Source organism: Benincasa hispida, chromosome 1, assembly GCF_027475165.1.
Source record: "Benincasa hispida cultivar pf3 chromosome 1, pf3_genome.v1.1, whole genome shotgun sequence".
NCBI lineage: Eukaryota > Viridiplantae > Streptophyta > Magnoliopsida > Cucurbitales > Cucurbitaceae > Benincasa > Benincasa hispida.
The window spans coordinates 47,242,384-47,269,878 of NC_143478.1; the positions used below are offsets into that span (position 1 = coordinate 47,242,384).

Genomic DNA, 27,495 nt, shown 5'->3' on the forward strand with positions numbered 1-27,495 from the left:
CTAAACGTGGCGTCTCCCGTAGACCCATACTCTACAGGTGACCCTCAAACATTTTAGCCGTGAGAGTCTTTGTAAATGGATCAGTAACATTTGCTCCGAAGCTATCTGCGTGATGATCATGTCCCCTCAATGCACAATCTCTCGGATAAGATGATACTTCCGCTCTATGTACTTCCCTCGCTCTCTTGAATTAGCCACAACACCACTATTATCACAATAAAGAGTGATGGGCTTTGACATGTCTGGAACCACTTCCAAATCAGTCGGGAATTTCTTGAGCCATACAACTTCCTTAACAGCTTCATAAGCCGATACATACTCCACCTCCATGGTGGAGTCAGCAATGCACTCCTGCTTGGTGCTCCTCCAGACTACTATTCCTCCATTAAGAGTGAACACTGAACCTGGTGTGATCAGTCTGGAAATTGTATCCTATAAGGATCAGATCCTTAGAATCATACATGAGCATGTAGTCCCTCGTTCTCCGTAGATACTTGAGGATATTCTTAACGGCGGTCCAGTGATCATATCCTGGATTAGATGAAGAAGTAGAAGTGAGTTGCTGAGATGAAGAAAGATGAAGTCAATGGAGACAGATGAAGAAGAAGGAAGAAATCGAGGATCATATCCGCAAATTCAAATATGTATGGGGATAGTTTTGGAATTCCTAAAAAATTGAAAGTTGCTTTCCGTTGGTCCATTTTTTTGCTATAGTATGTAAATATTTTGCATATTTTTCCATTTTTTACAATTTTCCATTCATAAATATAATGTCAATTTAAATAATTATCTAAATTATAATACAATATCTGAATCTCTACCAAACACATATTTGAAAACATAAAATACAATCATGTTTTAATTGAATCCATTATTTTCAAACTTTTGTTTTCAGATTCCCTACCAAACAAACTCTTTTTTCTAAACCATAATATTATTATCCATAAACTTTACAACTCATCCAACATAAGTTTTTTAATACATTCTACATAGGTGAGATTGCTATACATGAGAGATAAACAATAAAATACAACATAATTAATTAATGAATTCATATTACCAACATGAGCATAACACAAAAGGGTCCGGTAGATGGATGACCCAAAATTAGGAAAGAAAATGAAATTTGCCCTAACTTTTGAAATTGAGGATTTTTGGCCCATTGCTGACGTCATATTCGAATGAAATTACCAATATGAAACCTCGCGTGACGTTCCAAGCAATGGCTCCACTTCATTGGACGTTCCAAGTAATGCTCCAATGCCATGATGACACCTCTGTAATAGTCTAATGATCTACGACAAATGGAGAAAGTAAAATGGAGAATGATCGATGCAAATGGAGTAGAAAAATTGAGAAGAAGAGGAAAAAAAGAAAATTAAGATATTCTTGTAACTTTTGCTGATGATTACACAAGCAAGAAGATAAAATTCAAGTTTGAAAAAGTGAGGCAAAAAACCAAATTGAGGTTTGAAATTAAATCTCTTAATCAACTATCTCTGGACTTACATAAAGTTTGTACTATCAACCTTAAAGTCAGGAATTCCTGATACTTCCATGCCATATGAAAGGTGATAAAGAATCCATGGACAATTTTTAAAGTTCCCAAGACAATAAAGTGAATAGATAAAAATCACCATCAACCAAATCAACCAATTCAAATTGATTCAATTCTGAAAATTTAATTGACCCAATTATATACAATTCTTGGTTTATTTTATCCAACTCCAAAACTTGTATGACTTTTTTTTTTTCCTCCCATGGATCTAAACCAATTATAGTGAAGTCTTTATCATGCTTTTGCACCTTGATAATTTATTTACAATCGTTTTCTACTTTTCTTAATAAAAATTTGAATTCTTAACCATTTCCTTCCTTTACAAAAAATAAATGAATCACTTTTTTAAAACTACCTTTCTTTAAATATGCAGTAATACTAGTTTTATAAACTTAATTTACTCAATCAAATAGTTATCAAACACGACATTTTTATCATCATATGCCCAATACACAATCTTCAAACAGTAAGCTCAGTAAGCTTTAACTTAATTTTATTCATCATCAGATTCTGCAGCACAATGAAGCAAAGGGAACAGAATTCCCATTTAAAGAAAAATGCTTGTAAATGCTGCTTTATATTAATTAACAGAAAACAAATATGGTTTTAAAAGAATTATGAGACTCCACGAGCTGCTCCAGAAAGGGGTTGAGCAATGGCTAAAGGGTTAACTTGATATGAAAATGCAAGCTGCCACAAGTCTACCACTGCTTTCTTCATGGACAAACCTTGTTTTTGAGCCATCCTAAGCATACGAAAAAAAAAAATGTCAATATTGTAATGTAATTTCACCTGTTAAAACTAAGCTCCTTGAGATTGTGAAGAATTAAAAGATACATAACATAGCATCATTGGTCCAATTATATGAACAATGTTGATCATCTTCTAAATTCGACATTTTTTTATATGACAGTCAAGAAAATGAAAAAATATTAGCTTGGATATGGCTAGTAGAAAGAGAGAGATCAGTAGTATGCTCTTTATTTGACAAGAAACATACCTCTTCAAAGTGGTTAGTTTCCTTCGCATCAGATAATAAATTAGAACTAGCAAACAGCTAAGCAAAATCCTACTGGTGGATATGACGAGACGAATATGTCCAAACTTCAATGTTATGGTACGGAACGGCCAAAACGATGATTTTGTAAGTTTATGTAGTCTTAGAACCGTTTCTCTGTTAGCACTCCCTCCATCTTGATGATATCCAAGGTCTAAGGCTGTTTTTGAAGCTCTTGCTACTTGAAGTCCTTCTGAAGAAGATAAATGTGTTTTATAGTCATCTTTAAACAAAGATGAAGAGGGTGATTGTGACAAACTGGCAGCTTTCCGAGACTCCTGGTTGTCTAGCCACCTCAACAGTACCTAGCCAAAGAGTTTTGAAGGAAAAGATATAGCCTTTAGTCACGGTTGACAATTCAATTTCCAAATCATAAACTTCTCTCTGAGAGTTTTTCAAACCCTTGTGAGGAAGGATTGATGCAACAGAGTACTGATAAAGATGGTAATTATACGATTAAATTAAATACTTCATCAGTCAAAATTCATTGGAGAATTTATTTGAGAAGCATTAACAAAGATGAAAAGTGCAGCAAACTGATGAATATTGATAAAATTATCAGAGTTAATATGAAGTTGTAGACATAGGAGATATAATATAAAAAAGAATAAAAAAATAAAATAAAATTCAAAACCATGCTGGATGCCCTAGAAAAAGGAAAATAGCTGGAACAATAGAGAAGAATAATAAATGTAACAAAGGATAAGCACAAGAACATGGCTAAGACATATTTCAGTTTCAATTCTTTGTAAATCAAAACCCCACTAATAGTAATAGACAACATTGGTGTCCAATCCAATATTAAGCTTTCTTAAATGGCTTTCAGTTGAACATGAAAAACAACTATATACCTGACGCTTTTCCTCAGGTAAAGCAGCTTTCTCAACCCAAGAAACAGCAAGATCCACATCCTTCAAACCTATCTCTATGAGCATCTTGAGGTAAACATGAACAATTTGGAGATATTCATCAACAGTCAACTGAGCCTGCCCATCAACATGTTCATCAATATTTCTTGAGCCAACAAGAACATATATTTCTTCATTCAATAAACTCCACTTGCTAAGGAACTCTTCTAGAATACATCGCATATCAGAAAGACCTTCCGAGATCTCGAAACATGCCCTAAGAAATTGAGCATAGTAAAATCAGCGATTAGAATATGCTCATAGCAATATGACTCACCCACAGTTAAAAACTTCATAGGACAATTACCTAACCCTACAACGTTTAACATCAGGAAAGTCAACAGTATTAATCTTTAGACTGACGACCACCAAGTTACTGATCTAGACCCACAAAGGTATGAGTTACACCTTGCCCTTTCCACCATTGGGCCAACACAATATACCTTAGCTATATATATATATAGACTAGTATGATATTATGTTTGAGAGTAGATGAGATTACCCAGTGAAAAGAACTAGATGAGGGATGGCTTCAATGGAGGGAAATGATACTTTGAGCTCATCCACTATACGTGATGTCCTGGAAGTACACAAGAGAATCGAATAATTTGTTTAATATACAATACAATAAACAGTATGAACTGTCTTTCCATTAAGCAATTAAGAAGATACTAATAACTTATAAGGTAAATGAGAAGACAATTTGAAATTAACATTGTAGTAATCAAGATTACCATCCCATCGCAATAAACATTACAGTTGATAATTATCACTTAAGAGTTTGATTAGTTTGATTTAATACGCAGCAGCCCTTCAAAACTAGCATATGTGATAGGTTAAAAATACGAAAGAAGTTATAATAAACACTACCTTCCATGTTCCCTCAAAGCTTGAACTAAAACCATACCAGCACATTCCATCATATCATTATCACAGATATTTTTGTCTTGAGAAATACGCTTCAAAACAGAGGAAGCTAGCCCTGCTGCTTCCTCGAACATGGCGGAGACAAGATAGCTGCAAAACCCATTGACGAATTACAGGTCAGGTGATAGTACATAAGGAATGAATGAATCAAACTGATATTCGACCACGTTTTTTGTTGTAAAAAAGAAGAAAAAACAGGAAATTAGATAAGAAACCTCTCAGAAAGCTCGATCTCTTTCCAAATTGCTTCTCCGCCATCCATGGTCGGTCACCGTCGGTTTGAAAGATTAAGAAACTGAATATGGAATTGCAATTGATGAAGATAACGTTACGTCGAGTAATTAAATCAATTGGTGGACTGGAGACATGAAATATAAAGAAGATCAACTGCCTTCCGAAGACGAACAGGAAATCTTGAATCGTCCGTGTAATCAAAATTTCTAGTATTGTTAGGGTTTGTTTATTCCCACTATAATTCATATTTCATAAATATCCTTTTAAATATTAGTGGACTTTACTCTCTCCAAACTTCGAAAGGATATTTTAAATAATTTCATTTATAATGTTTCTTTTATAAAAATATATATTTATCTCCAGTAATCGAAGCATAATTTAACAATAATTGACATGTATAATCTTTCTCTCAAACCGAGATTTCAAGATCCTTTATTCTCACTAGTTAAAACAAAATAATTTATACTGATGAAGTGAAACATCATTATTTAGCTAAAATGGAGTTGTATTGACAAATATATTACAAAAACAAAATTGAGCGATCACGCTCAATGATGTACGCGATCGTCCACCATGACGTCAACGATTGTCCATCATAATGTATGCGATCGCCCACCTTTTCTACATGCACAATAATTTTGTTTTTGTCGTATCTTTGTCGATATAATTCTATTTTACCTAAATGACCACTCATTTTCACACTTTTTTCAGGTTCTTTCTGATTATGCTTGTAAATTGAGCAAAATGCTAAATAATAATGAATATGGATGATACTATAACATTTAAACTTAGATAAAATTACTTTTGGAGTAATAAAGTCAAAGATTGTTTAAGTTTTTATTCAATTTACATGCATGGTTGGAAAGAATACGAAAAAACGTATGAAAACGAGTAGTCATTTAGTAAAAAGGAGTTGTATTGACGAAGATATGACCCAAACAAAATTGTAAAACCAAAACTGAGTGATCGATTGCATACACTGATGTCAGTGATCGCACACTTTTTCTACGCAAACGATAATTTTGTTTTTGTCATATCTTTGTCGGTACAACCCCGTTTTAACAAAATGACCACTTGTTTTCATACAATTTTTCACGTACTTTCCAACCATGCTTATAAAATAAGAAAAATATTAAAGCATCTTTAATTCTAAATGACTTTGAATTTTCGTTTTGTTGTTATCCTAAGAGAAGAACAAAAAAAAAAAAAATAGGTAACACAAGTGAAGGAGGCATTTAATATTGAGTGTAAAAGTTCACATGCCAAAAGGTCAATAACAAACAAGTTTTTAGAAAGAGATCAAATGTAGAATTTTTTTTTGCTTTTTGGATCATTTTGTACAATTTTATGAGGCAACCAACTACTATTGTGAAAGAGAGAGGGAGAGAAAGGAGAGGGATAGCTAATCTAAATAAAATAAAATGAAATGAAAAGAAATGATCATTTGAAATTATCACTAAATCCATAAATAATTTCTCTTTACCACCAAAGAAAAAAATTAATAAAAGCAAGAAAAACAATTTAAAATTATTTAAGATTCCTTTTCAAAGCGGTAAATTCTAAAATTGAACTTAAAAACGTTGAATAAAAGATTTTAATTAAAAATTTATTCTTCAACGCTTTTAAGAAATTTAATTTAGTTAACTCAAGGGACTAAACTTAATTCTAATTTTCTAGATTATAGTTTTTCTAAATTAGAATCCGCAATTGAAGAGTCCCATTAATTTAAAATTAATAGGCTGAAAGAGATTTAATGACATGATTTATCCAAAATTAGCTTAATCTTATAACGCAAGGTGTTACATACCGGTATAAATGTGGTGTTAGAAGTTTTCTCTGATAATAGCAAACTATAATGATAGAATGTTATCATTAGTGGACTTGTATAACAAACATACCGAATACTTGTGGTTGAAGTCTATCGTAAATTATCGATTTCTATCACCAATAGATTTGGAATAACAATACATGTATTGTGAATTTTCATCGTCCTTTTTTTTTTTCTCATAATTTCTTAGATGTTGTGAGTTGATGTATAATAATAGAAGTCTATCGTAATTATCACCAAGGACTCATTTGGATTGCAAACATTGTTTTATGGGATAATTAATGTTCGTTTGGATATGTGGTATAATTAATGTCTTGAAGTTAAAATGTGTGTTCAATTTACTAATTTTGTATATAGAAACAAAAATTAAATAATTATTTAATTAAATACAAGAGACCAATTATGGTTGTTATAAAATAAATTTAACATTATTTAATCATTAAAAATAAAAATAAATGAATACTCCTATATTAAACATTTATTAAACATAATTAAGTAATTTAAATTAATTACTAAAAATAGTTAAGTTATTATAAACTAATTAGAATATTGATAATCATCATAACAATAATAATTTATATTAAATAGTAAAGAATGCATTGAATATTAATGGTAAAGATATTACATTAAATTTATTAAATCTAAAAATATTTATATTTAATAATTAATAAAAATTAAAAGTAAAGAGTAATTGATATTAATTAATTAATTTATTAATTAAGCTATATTTTTTACTGATCATCTCTCAAACATAAAAATTTCACATTTTGCAGGGTATTAAAAAACCCATGTCAATTGAGTCTTGAAGTTCCCTAGATAATAATATCTTGGGTCTTAAAAACTAAATTCTATGAAACAAACAAGTATATTAAATGCTTGTTTGAAATCCTATAGGCAACCTGTAAAACAAACGGACCCTAGTAGGTTTCGAGTTTATATAGAATTCTATTGGTGACTATCATGGACAATGTTCTATTATTACATAATTCAATCAATAACTATCATGGTAATGATAAAAGTCAATAAATGATAGTCACTAATAGACTTCTATTAGTGGCTAGATGTATTCAATTAAAGTTTATAATGTTAGACATATACCACCGATAGAATTCAAACATTTTAGAACCACTCTAAAGACACTTTAAAAACATGCTTTTAATCATTAAAGACTAATTCAATATTAAAATTTATATTTTAAATGCAATTTTCATATCATCAAAATTAGTTTTGAAGAATTAAAAACATATTTTATTGTGATTTAAAAATGACAAATAATTTTAACCATTTCAAAATTACTCCCAAACATCCCTAAAGTGATAATGTTGTAAAAACGAAAAGGATTGAAACTCATTATTCTAAAATATCAAACGACAAGATTTAAATGCTATGTTTGAACTTTGTTTTACATATAAATATTAGATAATGTGATCATATTTATCAATTTTACATTCTAATTTACTTACACAATCCTCATTTTCCTCCACCAAAATGAGTATAGTTCAATTAATGTACTATATATGTCAAGATGAAGAGACCTATAGTTCGAATCTCTTGTTATTGTAATAAAAAATGCTCACTTTCCTCCTTTCATCTCTTATTTTCATCCACCTAGTTATAAGATAAAAGAGAACTCCGTAAATCATTTCGCTTGAATAGTTAAAGAGATTAGATTAATCTATATAATAAAATGTTAGATATAGTCATGAACAAATATAACTTTCCATTTGAAATTGAGGAACACAACAGAGCATAATAGGAACACAGATATGGAGAAAATATAGTATAATAATAAGAAATACAAGAAATATGAGAAATTATGCAAATAGAAAATATGAAAATGGAATTTGAAGTGGAACTTCTCACCAATGTTGTGTGTTATTTAAAACCACAAAATGTCACTATTTATAAACAATGTGGCAAGTATGATGTGGTTTAACATAGACACCAAGCATCAATAATTATAAGGCACATGGAGAACATGAAGATTGACACATAGATTTCCGGACACTAAACATTAGGCATCTATTTTTATAATATTTATAATACTCCCCCTTAGATGCCCATAAATATATATGAACTATATCTCATTAAAACTTTACGAGAAAAAATGTAATGGGAAAAAACCCCAATGAAGGAAAAAAAGTACATATTTCATATAATCTAATACTTCGAAAAGAATATAATATATTTGATCCCCCTCATGAAAACATCACTTAATATCTCTGAGGCGTTGCATTCCAATATTGTTTACCAATTTTTCAAGGTTGTGGTTGATAATGATTTTGTAAATAAGTCTACTGGAGGAACTCGAGTGAGGAGAACCTTGAGCGGAAGCGGATCAACCAAATTCCATTAATTATCGAACACAAAGTTTGCAGTAAACATACAAATAGATATGCATTTAAAATTAAATTACAACATGCTTTTAAAGGACAATGGGTTTTAAGAAACTTCACCTTTGAAGAACCTTTCTTCAAGAAATCCCTCGTACAAGCCACGGATGGAACTTCTTCCTCGCGGATCTCCTTCTTCACGCACGGACACCATCACTCGAGAATCCTCTGTATTCTCTTTGGGATTAAAAGATTCAAGCAAGAATTGTGGGTTTTGCTTGAATCCTTGAAAAAGGGAAAGGTGATGCAGAGGGAAGAATCTTTTCAGAGAACTTTTCTCTTATAGAATTTTTAAAGAAGATTACAACCAACTTGAATCCCATGTTAGTCATTGAGAAAATAAGGGGAGAGAGTTATAACTCCTTCCCTTTTATTAACTTTAATTAGATTAATAAAATAGAATATATATGATAACTACTTTATTATATACACTATATATGTTATATCAAATATAACATATAGCCTATAGTTTTATATTGCATCAAATACAACATAAACTATAGATTTTATTCTCTCTCAACTATAGATGGCATTTAATATAAATCACATTTATATTAAATCTACTTATATGAATCTCATCCATATAAATGATATTTGGATCATATCCAAATATTAAATTCCTCTCAATATAAATCATATTTATATTTAATTACAAAATCTCATTCATATACTTAGTATTTGAATCATATATTCAAATTTCTCTCATTTATAATGTATCAAATACATTATAATTATATCATATATAAGTAATTCCCTCAATTAATTTGAACACTTCAAATTAATCCAAATATTAAATCTCTGTTAAGCTACAGTGGGGATCTTATGGACCTGTAGATTGAAGCTCCAAAGTTACTCGAATAATTAACTAAACTCTTTAATTAAATTACCCAACATCTGTTAACTGTCGGTCACACCACTAAAAATCGACAGTTGCACTCTTCGTACTACAGATAAATTTTTGTGTCCATTAGATATAACCAATCGACAGTGCGATGACCCTTCACAAATTGCTCGTAAGTATAGCTGGCCCAAAATACCATTTTGCTTCTGTAGTTACATCTAACTCTTTAAGTACCACTGATTCCTCTAATGAACAATAAGTCATAGTCCCACTATGATCAAGTCCCTCTTGGGCCAGGAGAGGGTGTGGCCAATATGTTCAAGACTTGGAATCAGTCCTTAAAGGAGCAATTTATATACTTTCCCTTGCATCGGGGAAGGAGTGAATTCCGTCTTGTGTAGTTGAGTTCCCAACTCCCCAGCCAAACGAATCCCCAAAATGGTAGGCTTGTTGAGCTATCAATCTAACCACTCTCACCTATACATATCAAGGGATCGCCTTCATGAGTAGGAGTTCATAACTCATTTAGGATTCAGGTCATGCCATCTATGATCATCCTAGTGAAATGTAAGTCTTTTTTATTAACGGCGTTATATAAAGAGACTAATCATTTCGTGGTTCGATCTTATACAGACTCTTTGTATAGGATACCCCCGCTCACATGTCTCCACGTGAATGATAAAGATCAGATCATTTGTAGCACTTTACAACATTTGTAACACCTACAAAGCATGTCGTATCCATAGTGTTACTAGGATAAGGTACCCAACCTTATCCATCTACTACAAACCGTTTAGGTTATTATTTAAACAAGATCCACTTGTATGTCTCTACATACTTGTTTAGATTACATGAAATAACCTTGGATCTTAGTTTATTGAATTGAGTATATGCTTATAAAATAACACTTATTTTTATTAATAACAATATGTTTATACAGAATTTATAAACTATGAGATTACAAGGAGATTTAGGAACTATTCCCAACATCTACCATGTTATCCTTTGAACAAATTTGTTGTACAGTGATGTCACCATTTTCTTCAAGTTCATGAATTAGAAAAACTTGGGTGAAATATGTAGGATTGTATCAATAGCAGTGGAAGCACAAGGATCATCTAAGTATTCAAATTTACTAATTTTAGCAAAATATAAACCATGCTTTTGCAGAAAAAATGAGTTTCAAGACATATCTCTTGTAGAACTTCTTTAAAGCTCCTTCACCAGCTGCTATCTTCTCCAAATCATGTTGTAGACCATCTCAAGATCTTCCCCACCATTCTCTTGGTGCTCTAGATTGAGTTATGGGACTCAAAACAAGCTTGAATCAAGGGATGAAGGAGAAAAGCTCACTGCAGCAACCTTGTTGAAGAACCTTTCTTCAAACCGAATTTTCTCTAAAATTCTCTATGGATTGCATGCCCGATTTTCACTCCAATCTCTTCATTATATTGTAGATCAACATGCAAAGAGAAGAGTTGCATGAGTTGCAGCTCATGCTTGGAGAAGACAAGGCCAAGACATTGCTTCATGTGTGAGCTACTTAGGTGATGGATGATGGAAAAATCCTTTTTTCCATTTTGTGTGTTTTGTTTTCCAATTTTTTCAATTTGATCTAAGAATCAAAATTTGATTTTATAAATCTATTTTGATTTTAAAAATAAAATTTAATTAATTTCATAAATTAATTATTAAATAAAATTTAATTAATTTCATAAATTAATTATTAAATAAAATTTAATTAATTTAATATCAAATATTATATTAATTTTAACGCATATCTATCTTTATATATTTAAATCATATTTTAATATATAAATTCTCCTATTTCATTTAATTCTAAAATTAAACATATAATTATATCTCATATAATTACTAATTCCCTTAATTTTAATTTGAACGGTTCAAATTAACTTATCACACTATTCTAGATCTAGTTCGTTACAAGCTAGTAGGGGATCTCGCGGACCTACAGATCATGGATCCAACGATCCGAGATTAATTGGCTAAACTCATTTTAGACCAAATTAATCCCCATTCGTTAACTAATATGTCATCCCACTAAAGCCTTGCACTCCCCTCACTGTAGATATATTATGTCCACATGATTTAACCATAATCAGCAAGTCGACCCTTCACAGGTTGTTCGTAATAATGGCTGGGTCAAATATTTGTTTTACCTCCGAGATTACATCTTATTCCTCAAGTCCCTACTGATCCTCTAATGAACAACTGGTTTGTGATCCAATCACCAAACCAAACTTTCTCAGCCCAGTGAGAGGGTGGGGCCCCTTGTTTAAGACCTGGATTTAGTACTTGAGAGAACAACCTTTCTCCTATCCCTAAATCGGGTAGGCGTGAACTCCGTCTTGCACCTTATGTCCCCAACTATCTATCCGGTCTTACCCTTGAAATGGGAGTCTTATTAAGCCAGTGCATTTGAGCCAACCCTCAACTATGCAAATCTAAGGGCAATTTCGAATAAACAGGAGTTCATAGTTAACTCAGGATTAAGATCGAGTTACCTAGGTCATCTAGGTGAAATAGTTAGTCTTAAACAGTAAACAGTGTTATAAAGTAATAATGACTTATTTCTTGGTCTTGATCTTATACAAACTCATTGCATAGGACACCCCCACTCCTCATGTCATAACATGTACGAATTAGGATCACATTGTATGTAGCACTTTACAACTCTTTGTAACAACTACAGATTAGGCCGCATCAATGGTGTTACCAGAATAAGGTACCCAACCTCATTCATGTATCATAAATCATTTTGACTATTTACTCGAACCTGATCCACTCTTATGTCTCTATATAAAGTTCAAGTACTCATACAATAGTCATGGGTCTTAGTTTATTGGATTTAGACTTTCATACAATTTATGAGATCAATAACAAGTATATTAATAATAGAAAATATTTATTATTTTACAAACTACGAGTTTTTAGGACATAAAATCCAACAAAATATGCTTTGTTCTATCTCCTTTAATATATCCTCCTTTGATTTGGGCTATGCATGTTATGTTGTTTTCATATAATATTGTTGGAAGAATTTTACTAGAAGACAAACCATATGTTCCACGAATGTGCTGAGTTATTGATCTTAGCCATACATATTCTCGACTTGCCTCGTGAATTGCAAGAATTTCAGCATCATATGAGGAAGTAGCTGTTATGGTCTGTTTTACCAATTGCCATGATATAGTAGTTTTTCCATATGTGAATAGATAGACTATTTGAGATCTAGTTTTGTGTGGATCAGATAAATATCCTAAATCTGCATAACCAACTAGATTATAATTTGATTTATTTGAATAAAACAAATCCATATCAATCATTCCTCGGAGATAACGCAGTATATGCTTAACTCCATTCCAATATCTTTTCATTGGAGAAGAACTATATCTAGCTAATAAATGTACTGAAAATGCGATTTCGGGTCTTGTATTATTAGCAAGATACATAACTGCATCAATTGCACTAAGATATGGTACTTCATGACCAAGAAGTCCTTCGTTATTATCTTGAAGTCGAAATATATCTTTCTTCACATCTAGTGAACGAACTTCCATTGGAATGTTCAATGGATGTGTTTTGTTCATATAAAATATTTTCAAAATTTTTCCTGTATAAGTTGACTGATGAATAAATATCCCATCTATTAAATGTTCAATTTATAAACCAAGGCAAATTTTTTTTTTTTCGAGATTTCTCATATCAAATTCTTTTTAAAGATATTCTATTGCCTTTGGAAGCTCTTCAAGAGTTCTAATTATATTTAAGTCATCAATATATACAGTTATACTAGCAAATCCTAATTGTGTTTTCTTTATAAAAACACATGGACATATTGGATTGTTTTGATATATTCGTTCAACAAAAATCCACTCAGGCAATTATACCACATTCGTTCTGATTGTTTCAATCCATATAGATATCTTTGTAACTTTATTGAATACAATTCTTGAGAACTTGATTTATATGTTTCAGGTACCATAAATCCTTATAGGATTTTCATATAAATATCATTATCAAGAGATCCATATAAGTATTTCGTGACTACATCCATAAGATGCATGTCCAGACTTTCATACTCAGTCAGACCAATTAAATATCTTAGTATAATTGCATCCACCACTGAAGAATATGTTTCCTTATAATCAATACCAGGTCTTTGTGAAAAACCTTGTGTAACTAGTCTTGCTTTATATCTTGTGATCTCGTTATTTTCATTTCTTTTCTCACAAATACCCATTTGTAATCTACAAGTTTGATACCTTTTGGTGTTTGAACTACTTGTCCAAAAACTTGACATTTTGAAAGTGAGTTTAACTCTGTCACGATTGCTTCTTTCCACTTAAGTCAATTTTTTCTATGTTCACATTCTTCAACAAATTTTTATTTAGGATCCTCATTTTCAGATATAATATCAAGAGAAACATTATATGCAAAAATATTGTCAATAACTACCATTAATTCAGTTCCATCTTTTTTCCGTCATGACATAGTTTATTGAAATCTCATTATTATCTTTAGGTATTTCACCTTTCCCACTAGTCATGTCAAGGATTTCTTCATGGGTATTTATATCCTTAACCAAGTCTTTTTTATTATTAATTATTTTTCATTTTCGAGAATTTGTATCTTTGGAACCACTAGTCTATCATGCTTTTGGCATGTTCTAAATTCATTAGTGACAACTTGTCATGTTGGGATATCAATTTTCGATGGAACATTTGCATCATTATATGTGACTTAGTTATGTCATTTGCATCTATAAATACATCTGGTAATTGATTTTCTATATTTTTCAAATGAATTATTTTCTGAACTTTAAGTTCACATTGATCTGTATGGGGATCTAAATGAGATAATAATGATGCATTCGAACAGTAAATGTAATTTGTCTCATTAAAATGACAATCGACAAATTGAGTAGTAACTACATCATCCGTCAGGGGTTCAAGATATTTAATAATTAATGGGGAATCATATCCAACATATATTCCTAACTTCTTTTGAGGACCCATCTTACTGTTGAGTTGTATGTCCTAAAACTCGTAGTTTGTAAACATTAAACATATTCTATTTTACAATAAATATGTTATTGAGGTATATTCAGTAAAGTTGTTATTGAATATGTAAATTGCACTTGTAAAAGTCTAAATCCAATAAACTAAAGAACCCCTGACTATAACATGAATACTTGAACTTTATGTAGAGACATAAAAGTGGATCAAGTTTGAGTATATAGCCAAAACGATCTTAAGTATAGGGATAGGATTAGGTACTTTATCCTGAAAACACTATGGATGCGATTAACTTTGTATTTAAGACAAACAATGTGATCCTAAATCGTTCATGTAGAGACATACGAGTGGGGGCATCCTATACAAAAGAAGTTTGCATAAGACCAGACCATGAAATAATAACTTTTCTTTATAATACCATTGACTGTTAAAACTGATTGTTTTAATTTGACGACCTAAGGTGACTCGATCTTAATCCTAAGCTAACTATGAACTTATGTTTATTCGGGATTATCCTTTAATCTACATGGGCGAGAGTGGCTCAATTGCGCTGACTCAATAAGCCTCCCATTTTATGGCTAAGATCGGATAGATAACTGAGGATTCAGTTTATTGGTAGGACCATAAACCAATTGTTCATTAGTGGATCAATGGAGACTTAAGGAGCAAGATGCATTACAGAGGTAAAACGGTAATTTTGACCCAACTATAATTACGAACAACTTGTGAAGGATCGACTTACTGATCATGGTTAAATCATGTGAAAAGAAATATATTTACAGTGAGGAGAGTGCAGCTATTGAGCTTTAGTTGAGTGTCCCGGTAGTTAATGAATATTGGTTAATTAGGCTAAAGAGTTTAGCCAGTTAATCTCGAATCGTTGGAGCTCATCATCTATAGGTCCGTTAGGTCCCTTGCTAACTCATATCGGACTAAACCTTAGAACAGTGTGAGATGTGAGTTTGAAGTTTTCATATTCGCATTAGGAAATAAGTGTTAAATCTATGCGATATATTTAATGGCGTATCATTCAATTGGAAATTGAATGACAAGAAGAGAGTTGGAGATATTTAAATAAGATTTACATATCAAAACTATGAATAAAGATTCATTGGGATTAGTGTTGGATTTAATAATTGAATATTAAATTAAATTAATTAAATTATTTAATATTAATTATTTGAATTAATTTTGAATTAAATGAAGTTAATCAAAGTTGGACAAAGTCAAATGTTGACTTCACCAAGCTTTGACGGTCAACGATCAAAAGTTGATTTCACTAAGTGGAAAATTCCAAAATTAGTTTTGAATTAAAATTTGACTAAAGTCAAATGTTGACTTCATTTAGTGGAAAGATCCAATAATTTTTTTTAGTGAAAAATCCAACTTTTAGTGAATTAGTGAGTAATTCATTTGCAAAGTGTTGATTCCACAAAATGTCACTCATCCCACTAAATTGAGTGCATTTTGAAGTGTCAAAATTTGGTTATCTCAATTTTGCATAAATTGCATGTAATTACTCTATAAATAGAATGATTTGATGGAGTTTAATTCTTCTAGGCCATTTGGTGAATTTCAAGTTAGTTGAAGAACAAATTCTTCTTGGCAACTTAAAGATTTTAAAATAGTTTTAGAAATTAAGTCCTTGATTCTCTCTCAATTTCTATATTTAATTCATCCCTACAAAGTCACTCATTGGATCTCACCATCCCGTTCTTAGGCTAGAGAATAGTCGGAAAGACTCTCATGGTGTCTCACAGCTAATTCGTGAAGAGATTGGAGCAGAATTGGTGGTCAATTTGGAGCTACAAAGGTTGTAGTTCAAACGCTAATTTCAAAGTTATTTGCATGCATGTTGTTTTATCTTTAAGATTAATGAAGTTTAGAGTGCTTATGATCCAAATTGTTTTTGCATGCATGATGTTTATTCTAACAGTTGGTATCAGAGCATGTTTTAAGCACTCATTTTGCATTAATTTTAGCTTGGTGGGTGTTATTTCATGATTGTGTGGTGGCTAAAGTAGATATATTACGGATTTGACATTTTTTTAAGCTTTGATTTTGTTGTAATTGCCCAGTTTTTTATGGGTTTTAATGTGTGAAGAAGGGTCTGTAATTTTTCTAGAGTCATTAGAGTTGATATTAGTTGAAGAAATTAGAGCAAGACATGAGCTGTTTTTTTTAGCTGTTTTTTTTAAGCTGTTTTTTGGACTGTGTAGACCGACTTGAACTAGTTCGGTTTTTTCAATCGCTTCACCCTGGTTTTCAAGCTCTGGAGGTCCGTTTCAAGGTTTTTTAAGTTGGTTCGTGCTGGCTCGAAGTGTTCGGGAGTGGTTCAGAGCTTTTTCTGAATTATTATTTTAATAATTTAGTTGTTTGTTTGCAAAAGATGCCAAAATCGGTCCACTTTAGTGTGTTTTTATTAATTATGCAGTATGAATGTATGTATTAATTATATTAATCTTCATTGTGCATAAAGTATGCCATATAGATTTAAAACCCCACCATAGGATAATATGTTGCATGCATTAAAAAGTATGTTATAAGTGTTATAATATAATTTGCATGCTTAGAATTTCATGAATATTAATATAAGTTGTTATATTAATATATGAAATGTATGTTGTATGTTATAAGCGTTATAATATAATTTTCATGCTTAGATTTCATGAGTTTTAATATAAACTGTTATATTAAATTATGAAATACATGATGTATGTTATGGATGAATGTCTAAGTTATAAAAGTTATAAAATCAATTAGACATTTAAAAATCTATAACAAAGATAACATGCATGCTCACCTAGATTTAACAAATGGCAACTTGTTTTAAATAGTTAAAATAGATCGTTATCTTGTTAAACTTTGGTTATAAACTCACCCGGCTAAATCCTGTCTAAGGCTGGAGGTACTTAAGTTGACGGTTTATGAAACACCTGCTACCTGAAGATTTTAGCCAGTTCTGGAGTGTTGTTAATTGTTTTATGAGCATGTGTGAGTAATGTAAAGTAATAAATTGGTTTATTACTTAGACATTGTAAGTTAAATCCAAATATAAGTGTTATACTTGGATAAACACCTAGACTCAGGTTGTTTTTAACCAAAATATACCTAAGTAAAGTATATACCCAATCAAATAGAACACTTTAATGGGAGATTAATAATATATACGATATATTGTTTTTAGCTCTCACGTCCCTAAGAGTTCACACCGTGAGATCCATGCTCGACTTCGTGTCTCTTTTATCGTGACTACTCCATTCAGAAAGTGTTTGCATAGGTCAATAACAAGGTGAATAGAGGAAGTAGTTTATAGTAAGTGGGTGTAGGAAATGTGCCAATGTATCATGCGGTCTCTTCCATTAGGTTGCACCATGAGATTTCTATGTTCCACCTACATGTCATTTTTAGGCGACCACCCATTTGGACGGTTGTAACATAGGGATCGAGACACCGAAAACTTCATAAATGAATAGAGTTTCTTAGTTTCGTCTTCAGCATTGTCTTCTAAATCAGGAGCTTTTTTATACCGTTCTCTGAAATCTAAAAATGGAGGGTCACACTTACGAGAATTACTAAGTATTAATAAGTTCTTGACTGAAAATGATAGCTAAATGACTATAGGAATAAAGAATTATTCTAGCATTAGTATTTAGTAAAAAATGTCTTACTTTAGTGAAGGAGTTTTTTACTGCCCCTCGGTAGTATCTATTCTAACTCATTAATGTATCGTTACAATTAATAATGAGATATGGGTACAATATTTTTTATGCTACATTTAAATTAGATTTAAAAAGTAGTTTACTAATAGATTTGTTTATAATTTCAGCATGTCAAACTCTATAATTCAATTTTTAGCTTTTGATAAGTTTAACGACGGTGGTTATTCAACCTGGAAATCAAATATCAATACGATACTAGTAATAAATGATTTTAGGTTTGTCTTAACGGAGGAATGTCCTCTAGTTCCTAGCTCAATTGCAAACCAAAACATTTGGGATGCGTATGACAAGTAGTTTAGGGCAAACGAGAAAGCTTGAGCCTACATCTTAGTCAAAATATCAGATGTTTAGACTAAGAAGCATGAGAGCATGATCATCGCTAAGGCAATCATGGATTCATTATAGGCGATGTTTGGACAGCCATCCACATCCATTCGACATGATGCTCTCAAATACATTTACAACTCTCGTATGAAGGAGGGGACATCTGCTAGAGACATGTCCTAGACATGATGGTCCACTTCAATATTGTGAAGGCAAACGAGGCTGTCATTGATGAGAAGAGTCAAGTCAGTTTCATCATGGAATCCCTTTTAAAAAGTTTCCTACAGTTTAGAACAAATGCAATGATGAACAAAATAGAATATATCTGACTGCTCTTCTAAATGAGCTTTAGACTTATCAGCCTCTGATGAAAAATAAGAGATGGGAAGGGGAAGCAAATGTTGTAACCCCTCGTAAATTCCAAAAAGGATCATCCTCTGGGACTAAATCCTTTAGTACAAAGTCTGGACTTTCAACTTCTAAGAATAAGAGTATCCATATGAAGAATAAGAGAAAAGGAAAAAAGAAAGCTCATGCAAAGAAAAGCAAGGCTAAGGTTGTTAAAGGTTAAATGTTACCATTGCAACAAATATGAGTGCTGGAAAAGGAATTGCGCTGAATATCTTGCTGAGAAAAAAGTTGAGAAGGAAAAACAAGGTAAATACAATTTACTTGTTGTTGAAACATGTTTAGTTGAGAATTCTCATTTGACCTGGATATTAGATTCAGGCATCGCTAACCATATTTGCACTTTCATTCAAGAAACTAGTTCCTGGAAACAACTTGCAGAGGGTGAGATGACTTTTAAGGTGGGAATAGGAGAGGTTGTCTCAGCCAATGCAGTGGGAGATCTGAAGTTATTTTTTTGGAGATGTATACATTTTGCTAGAAAATGTTTATTATGTACCTAACCTGAGAAGGAACTTGATATCAATCTCTTGTTTATCAGAACATATATATAAAGTTTCTTTTGAAGTCAATGAAGTGTTCATTAATTCAAGAGGTGTTCAATTATGTTATGTTAAACTTGAAAATAACTTGTATGTATTAAAACCAACCAAGGTAAAAACTTTTTTAAATATAGAGATGTTTAAAATAGCTGAAACTCAAAATAAAAAATGATAAAATTCTCTTAATGCCTATCTTTGGCATTTAAGACTTAGACATATAAATCTTAATAGGATTGAGAGATTGGTTAAGAGTGGACTCATAAATCAGTTAGAAGAAAACTCTTTACCTTTATGTGAGTCATGTCTTGAGGGAAAAATGACTAAAAGATCATTTACTGGAAAAGGCCTCAGAGCCAAAGAAGCTTTAGAGCTCATACATTCAAACCTCTGTGGTCTGATAAATGTCAAAGCTCGAGGAGGATCTGAATTCCATCAATTTTATTGATGACAATTCTAGATATGACTATGTTTACTTAATGCATCACAAGTCCGAAGCTCTTGAAAAGTTCAAAGAGTTTAAGGTAGAGGTTGAGAACCGGTTAGATAAAAAGATTAAAACACATTGATTAGATAGATGTGGTGATTATATGGACGAAATTCCAGGACTATTTGATAGAACATGGAATTCAGTCAGCTCATAGTACCTGGTACACCTCAATAGAATAGTGTAGCAGAGAGGAGAAATAGAACCCTATTAGACATGGTTCATTCAATGATGAGTTATGCTTAGTTGTCTAATTCATTTTGGGGATACGCAGTACATAAAACAGTATATATTTTGAATATGGTTCCCTCAAAAAGTGTTTTTGAAACACCATATGAGTTATGGAGAGGGCGTAAAGGTAGTTTACGTCACTTTAGGATTTGGGAATGCCTAACACACGTGTTGATGCAGAACTCGAAGAAAATGGAACGCCGTTTTAAAGTATGCCTATTTGTAGGATACCCTAAAGAAAAAAAGGTGGTCTATTTTTTGATCCTCAAGATGATAAATTGTTTGTATCGACAAACTCTACATTCTTAAAGGAGGACCACATAAGAAATCATCCAACCTTGCAGTATACTAGTATTGAATGAAATGATTAGAGAAACTACAGAGAGACCAACAAGAGTTATAGATCAAGTCAGTCCATCAACAAGAGTTGTTGATGAAACTGGCACATCTTGTTAGTCACATCCTTTTCAAAAGTTAAGAGTGCCTCAATGTAGTGAGAGGGTTGTACAACAACCTGACCGTTATATGGTTTTAATAGAAACTCAATTCGTCATACCTGATGATGGCTTAGAGGATCCATTGACCTTTAAATGGGAAATAGAAGATGTAGACCGAAACCAGTAGATAAAATCCATGGATCTGAAAAGGAGTCAATGTAGTATAATTTAGTCTGGGAACTTGTAGATCAACTGGATGGGGTAAAACCTATTGGTTGTAAATGGATCTACAAAAGAAAACGAGACCAAGCGGGTATGGTACAGACCTACAAAGCTCAACATGTGGCAAAAGAGTTTATCCAAAGAGAGAGGGTGGACTATGAAGAAACCTTCTCTCTGGTTGCCATGATTAAGTCAATTAGAATACTCTTGTCCATTGTTGCCTTTTATAATTATGAAATATGAAAAATGGATGTCAAGACAACCTTTTTGAATGGATATCTTGAAGAGAGTACCTATATGTCTCAATCGGAGGAATTCATCGAACATGGTCAAAAGCAAAAATTTTGCAAGTTCAAACGATCAATTTATGGATTGAAACAAACATCTCGGTCCTGGAATATAAGATTTGACATTGTGATCAAATATTTTAGCTTTGAACAGAACATTGACGAACCCTGTGTTTACAGGAAAATTGTCAACAAGACTGTAGCTTTTCTAGTATTATATGTCAATGATATCATTCTCATTGGGAATGAGGTAGGATTCCTTGATGATGTTAAGAGATGGCCAACATCACAATCTCAAATGAAAGATTTGGGAGATGCTCAATATGTTCTTAGAATCCAAATAGTTTGAAATCACAAGAACATAACGTTAGCCTTATCTCAGACATCTTATATAGAAAAGATGTTGTCTAGATATAAGATACAAAGTTCCAAGAGAAGTTTGTTACTTTTCAAACACAAAATTCATCTGCCTAAGGAATAGTGTCCTAAGACCCTTCAAGAAGTTAAGGTTATGAAATAAATTCCTTATGCATAAGTAGTTGGGAGTTTGATGTGTTGGATTTCATGTCCTAAAACTCGTAGTTTGTAATATCATATTCTTGTTCAATAAAGCTGTTATTGAAAATCTTTAGTAAATTTAAATTCTATATTCATGAATCCAATAAATTAAGGTTCCGAGGCTATTAAGTTTAAGTTTGAACTTTATGTAGTGACATAAATATGGATCAAGTTCAAATATATATAACCAAAATGGTCTATAGTATATGAATAAGGTTGAGCGCCTTATTCTGGGGACACTATGGATGTAGCTGATTTTGTAGTTAGTACAAACGATGTGATCCTTAACCGTTCCTGTGGAGATATGAAAATGGGGGCATCCTATGTAAAGAGTTTACATAAGACTGAACCCTGAAATAGTCACTTTTTACGTTCTAAATGCCGTTTAATATATAAAATTGACTATTTCGTTAATTGATGACCTAGGTAACTTAATCTTAATCCTGAGCTAACTATGAACTCCTGTTCACTCGGAATTATCTTTAGATCTGCATAGGTGAGGGCAACTCATTATCGTTGGTCCAATAAGCCTCCCATTTCAGGGGTAAGATCAGGTGGATAGCTGGGAACATAGGGTGCAAGACGGAATTCACGCATACCTATTATAGGGATAGTAGATAGGTTGTTCCTTTTAGTACTGAATCCAGGTCTTGAACAAGGGGTCCCACCCTCTCATTGGCCCGAGAGGGGTTCAGTTTATAGGTTGGACCTTAAACCAATTGTTCATTAGAGGGTCAATGGAACTTAAGGAATAAGATGTAGTCTTGGGGGTAAAACGGTTTTTATGACCCAACTGAGATTATGAACAACTTGTGAAGGATTAGCTTACTAATCATGGTTATATCAAATGGACACAAATATATCTATAGTGAGGGGAGTGCAACTACCGGACTATAGTGGAATGACCCGTTAGTTAACGAATGTTGATTAGCTCCATCTAAAGAGTTTAGACAGCTAATCTCGGATCGTTGGAGCCCATGATCTATAGGTCCATTAGGTTCCCCTACTAGTATGGAAAAAACTTAGAATAGTATGACAGAATTATTCGAATTATTCGAATTAGGTGAAGAGAGAGAAACCGACAAGTATATGTGATATAGTGGTCAGTTTTTTCAGTTTAGAGATATAACTTTAATATTTAAATGTGATTTAAATATCAAGAATACGAATACGTTCATATTCGGAAGCTCGAAAATAATGGAAATGGTCAAAGTTGTAAAAAGTCAAAGAGTTGACTTTTGACTTTGAAAAGTCAAACTTTGACCAACCTTATATTCAAATGTGATTTGAATTTTGAGAAAATGAATGCGGATTCATGCTCGGGAGGTCAAAATTAGTCAACACGAAAAAGATCATAAAAAGTCAAAATGTTGACTTTTTGGTCAAAGTTTGACTTTGACCAAATGACTATTTTGCCCTTTGACTAAAGTTAGTGGGAAAATCCAAACTTTTGTTGGATAATTCTACTAACAAAATAGTGAGGTAGGTGTTGGCTTATAGTAGAGACATTAAGCCCACTTAGATAGTAGATTCTAGGTGTTGGGTTTTGATGAAGTTATTTCATGCAATTTTGCATGGCCCTTTTCTATAAATATGAGCTTGTCATTTTTGGATTAAAAACTTTTGGAAATTTTGCAAAATTAATTTTTAAAAATTGGGCTGAAAAAATCCAAACCCAACCCAAATTTCACTCTACTATTTCCATCTCTTTTTCTCTCTCTCGGGTTCTTCATCCATCGGGTCCCACAACCCAGTTCTGAGTCCAGAGGATAATAAGTCAGCTCTAGTGGTTTTTCGGTTCGTGTTCAAGCGGAGATAGACGAGTTTCGGGAGCTTAAAAGGTAATATTTCAAAATAACCCTAATTAATTTATTTAGGGTTGCATGTTTAATTTGTGCAATTAGAGTAAAATCGATTCTCATTTCCGCTGCGCATGCCTATTTTTCCATCATGTGGTATCAGAGAATGTTTTAATTTTACTCAATTGCATGTGGTGGCTTTCAAATTTTTATGTATCTTTGAGATTGGAAACTAAAATAGTTTTAGGTTTTGGCAATTAAATTAAGTTTTCTTTTGTAGTATTAATTTGTAATTGCTCACATGTTTATGAGCATTAATGTGTGAAAAGGGTTTGTAAATTTGCTAGAGTCATTAGAGTTGAAATTATGATGTAATTGCTCAGTTCCGGGAAAGAGGACAGCTTCAAAATGTAGAGAGATAGGGTTTGAGTATATAGCCAAAATGTTAGGACTATAACATGAATATTTAAACTTTATGTAGAGACACAAAAATGGATCAAGTTTGAGTATATAGCCAAAATGATCTATAAGTATAGAGATAGGGTTGGGTACTTTATCCTTGAAACTCTATGGATGCAACCCACTTTGTATTTAAGACAAACGATGTGATCCTGAATTGTTCATGTAGAGATATGCGAGTGGGGGCATCCTATGCAAAATAAGTTTGCATAAGACTAGACCACGAAATAGTCACTTTTCTTTATAATACTGTTTACTGTTAAAACTGATTGTTTCAATTTGATGGCCTAAGGTGACTCAATCTTAATCCTAAGCTAACTATGAAGTCCTGTTTATTCGAGATTATCCTTTAATCTGCATAAGTGAGATTGGCTCAACAATGTTGACTCTCATTTTAGGGGTAAGACCCGGATGATAGCTAGGGATATAGTCTTGCAAGATGGAATTCACTCATACTTGATTTTAGGATAGTAGATAGGTTTTTCCCTAAAGTACTGATTCCTAGTCTTGAATAAGGGGCCTCGCCCTCTCTATGACTGAGAAAAACTCGATTTCTTGGTAGGACCATAAACCAATTGTTTATTATTGGATCAACAGAGACTTAAGGAGCAAGATGTATTATAGGGATAAAACGGTAATTTTGACCCAGTTGTAATTACAAACAACCTATGAAGGACCGACTTACTAATCATGGTTAAATCATGTGGACAGAAATATATCTACAGTGAGAAGAGTGTAGCTATTGGACTTTAGTGGAGTGTCTCGGTAGTTAATAAATGTTGGTTAATTAGGTTAAATAGTTTAGCCGGTTAATCTCAAATTGTTGGAGTTCATGATCTGTAGATCCGTTAAGTCTTCCTACTAACTTATACCAGACTAAACCTTAGAATAGTGTGCCATGTGAGTTTGAAGTGTTCATATTTGAATTAGGAAATAAGAGTTAAATATATGCGATATATTTAACGGCATATCATTCAATTGGAAATTGAATGACAAAGAGAGAGTCGGAGATATTTAAATAAGATTTAAATTTCAAAACTACGAATAAGGATTCATTGGGATTAATGTTGGATTTAATTATTGAATATTAAATTAAATTAAATTAATTATTTAATATTAATTATTTGAATTAATTTTGAATTAAATAGAATTAATAAAAGTTGGACAAAGTCAAATGTTGACTTCACCAAGCTTTGAAGGTCAAAGATCAAAAGTTTGTTGGAGTTGATGGCTTAAATCTCGTAGGGTCCTATAGTTTGTAATTGTATTGTACAAACATTTTATTTATTTAATAAAATATGAGATATTTTATTTGACATTTAGAAGCATTAAACCCATAAATCAATAAAGTAACATCTAAGGTTATCATCTGTATCTTAAACATGTATGTAGAGACATACAAGTAGATCATATTTAAGTGATAATTTAAATAGTCTGTAGTAGATGGATAAGACTAGATACCTTATCTTGGGGACACTACGAATACAACCCACTTTGTAGATATTACAATTGTCATAAAGTGCCACAAATAATCTGATTCTGATCATTCATGTGGAGACATGTGAGCAAGGATGTTCTATATAAATGAGTTTGTATAAGGCCGAATCATGAAATGACTAGTCTCATTATATAACGCCGTTTATATAAAGACTTACATTTCATCAGGATGACCATAGGTGACAGACTTGAATCTTGAGTGAGTTGTGAACTCCTACCTATGAAGGTAGTCCTTTGATTTGTATGGGTGAGAATGACCAGATTGCCGACTCAATAAGCTTACCATTTTAGGATTTGTCAGATTATGGAGCTGGGAACATAGCTACACAAGACGGAATTTACTTCTTCCCCGACGTCGGGGTAAGTAGATAAATTGCTCCCTTAAGGGCTGATTCCGGGGCTTTAACAATGTAGCGCCACACCCTGTATTGGCCCGAGAGGGGTTTGATCATAGTTGGACTATGACTTATTGTTCATTAGAGGGATCAGTGGTACTTAAGGAGTTAGATGTAAATACAGGGGCAAAACGATAATTTTAGCCTAGCTGTACTTACGAGCAATTTGTGAAGGGTCATCACACTATTGACGGTTTATATCAATGGACACAGAAATATATCTGTAGTGTGAAGAGTGCAATTGTCGGTCTTTGGTGAAGTTTTTGACAGTTAATGGATATTGAATAATTTAATTAAAGGAGTTTAATTAATCATTCAAGTACCATTGGAGCTTCAATCTACAGGTCCATGAGGTTCTCTCTGTAGCTCAACAGGGATTTAATGAAAATCAATTTTGGATTAACTTAAATTGTTCAAATTATATGATATAAATAATATAATGTATTTGATATATTATAATATTATGTTTATTTGAGAGGAAATACATATTTGAATGTGATTCAAATATTAGTTATGTGAATTGGATTTATATAATTGAATTAAATATAAATAGGATTTATATTAAATATCATTGACGAGAGAATTAAAACTGTATGTTATATTGTATATGATACAATATTAAACCATATGTTATATGTTATATATGATATAACATATAGTTGTGTGTGTGTATATATATATATAATAAGTTAATTGTTATATATATGTATATAATGGTTTTATTTTAAATTAAATTAATTTATTAATTATATTAATTTTAATTTTGAATTTTAGGGAGGGAAATAACTTCCCTCCCATGATCTCTCTCAACTTACATAAATAGTGGGAGGTTACGTGAGATTTAGCGTGACATTTTTCTTTTAAGTGTTCTTTGAGAGTTTTTTCGTAAGAAAAACCCAATTCATATCCCTCTCCTCTCAATCTCTCTCTCTCTTCCAATTTTCCAAGAGCCCACAACTCCTTGGATTTTCATCCTAGAGAATATAGAAGGCTCTGGTGGCCATTTGGATCGTTTGAAGGTTTCGAGTTTGTGACAATACGTGACCAATTTTGGAGAAGAGGAATTTTGTGAAGAAGATCGGATCTTTAAAGGTAAGTCCTCTCTAACCCTATTTCTCTCTTTTTCATTTATTAAGGTATGCTGTAAATTTAATTTTTACATAATTTTTCGTTCTATGAAAAACTAAAAATTAGGACGATCCACGTTTATGCTCAAGGCCTTCACAAGTCCCTTCAAAGTTGACTTGACTTAGTGAAAAATTCCAAAATTAGTTTTGAATTAATTTTGAATTAAAATTGTATTTAATTAAAATATGACTAAAGTCAAATGTTGACTTCAAAATAG

At 32.1% G+C, this 27,495-nt stretch overlaps 1 protein-coding gene across 1 annotated transcript; it reads right to left on the minus strand.

Annotated features, from left to right (window-relative positions):
• Positions 1-2,016: 2,016 nt before the first annotated feature.
• APEM9 (3-phosphoinositide-dependent protein kinase-1) lies at positions 2,017-4,982 on the minus strand. The gene is made up of 6 exons (XM_039041673.2): positions 4,666-4,982; positions 4,394-4,540; positions 4,026-4,103; positions 3,467-3,740; positions 2,559-2,920; positions 2,017-2,303 (listed from the first exon to the last, which is right to left on the minus strand). The coding sequence occupies exons 1-6, from the start codon at positions 4,710-4,712 to the stop codon at positions 2,174-2,176; spliced, it is 1,038 nt and encodes a 345-aa protein (XP_038897601.1). The 5' UTR covers positions 4,713-4,982; the 3' UTR covers positions 2,017-2,173.
• Between the last annotated feature and the right edge of the window lie 22,513 nt (positions 4,983-27,495).

What these genes read in the sequence shown, in the direction of transcription:
- APEM9 (XM_039041673.2), bottom strand. Translation starts at nt 4,712, where the DNA reads ATGGATGGCGGAGAAGCAATTTGGAAAGAGATCGAGCTTTCTGAGAG. An exon ending in GCTTTGAGGGAACATGGAAG is followed by an intron (nt 4,104 to 4,393) that starts GTAGTGTTTATT and finishes GTGTACTTCCAG; the next exon opens with GACATCACGTATAGTGGATG. An exon ending in CATCTAGTTCTTTTCACTGG is followed by an intron (nt 3,741 to 4,025) that starts GTAATCTCATCT and finishes TCAATTTCTTAG; the next exon opens with GGCATGTTTCGAGATCTCGG.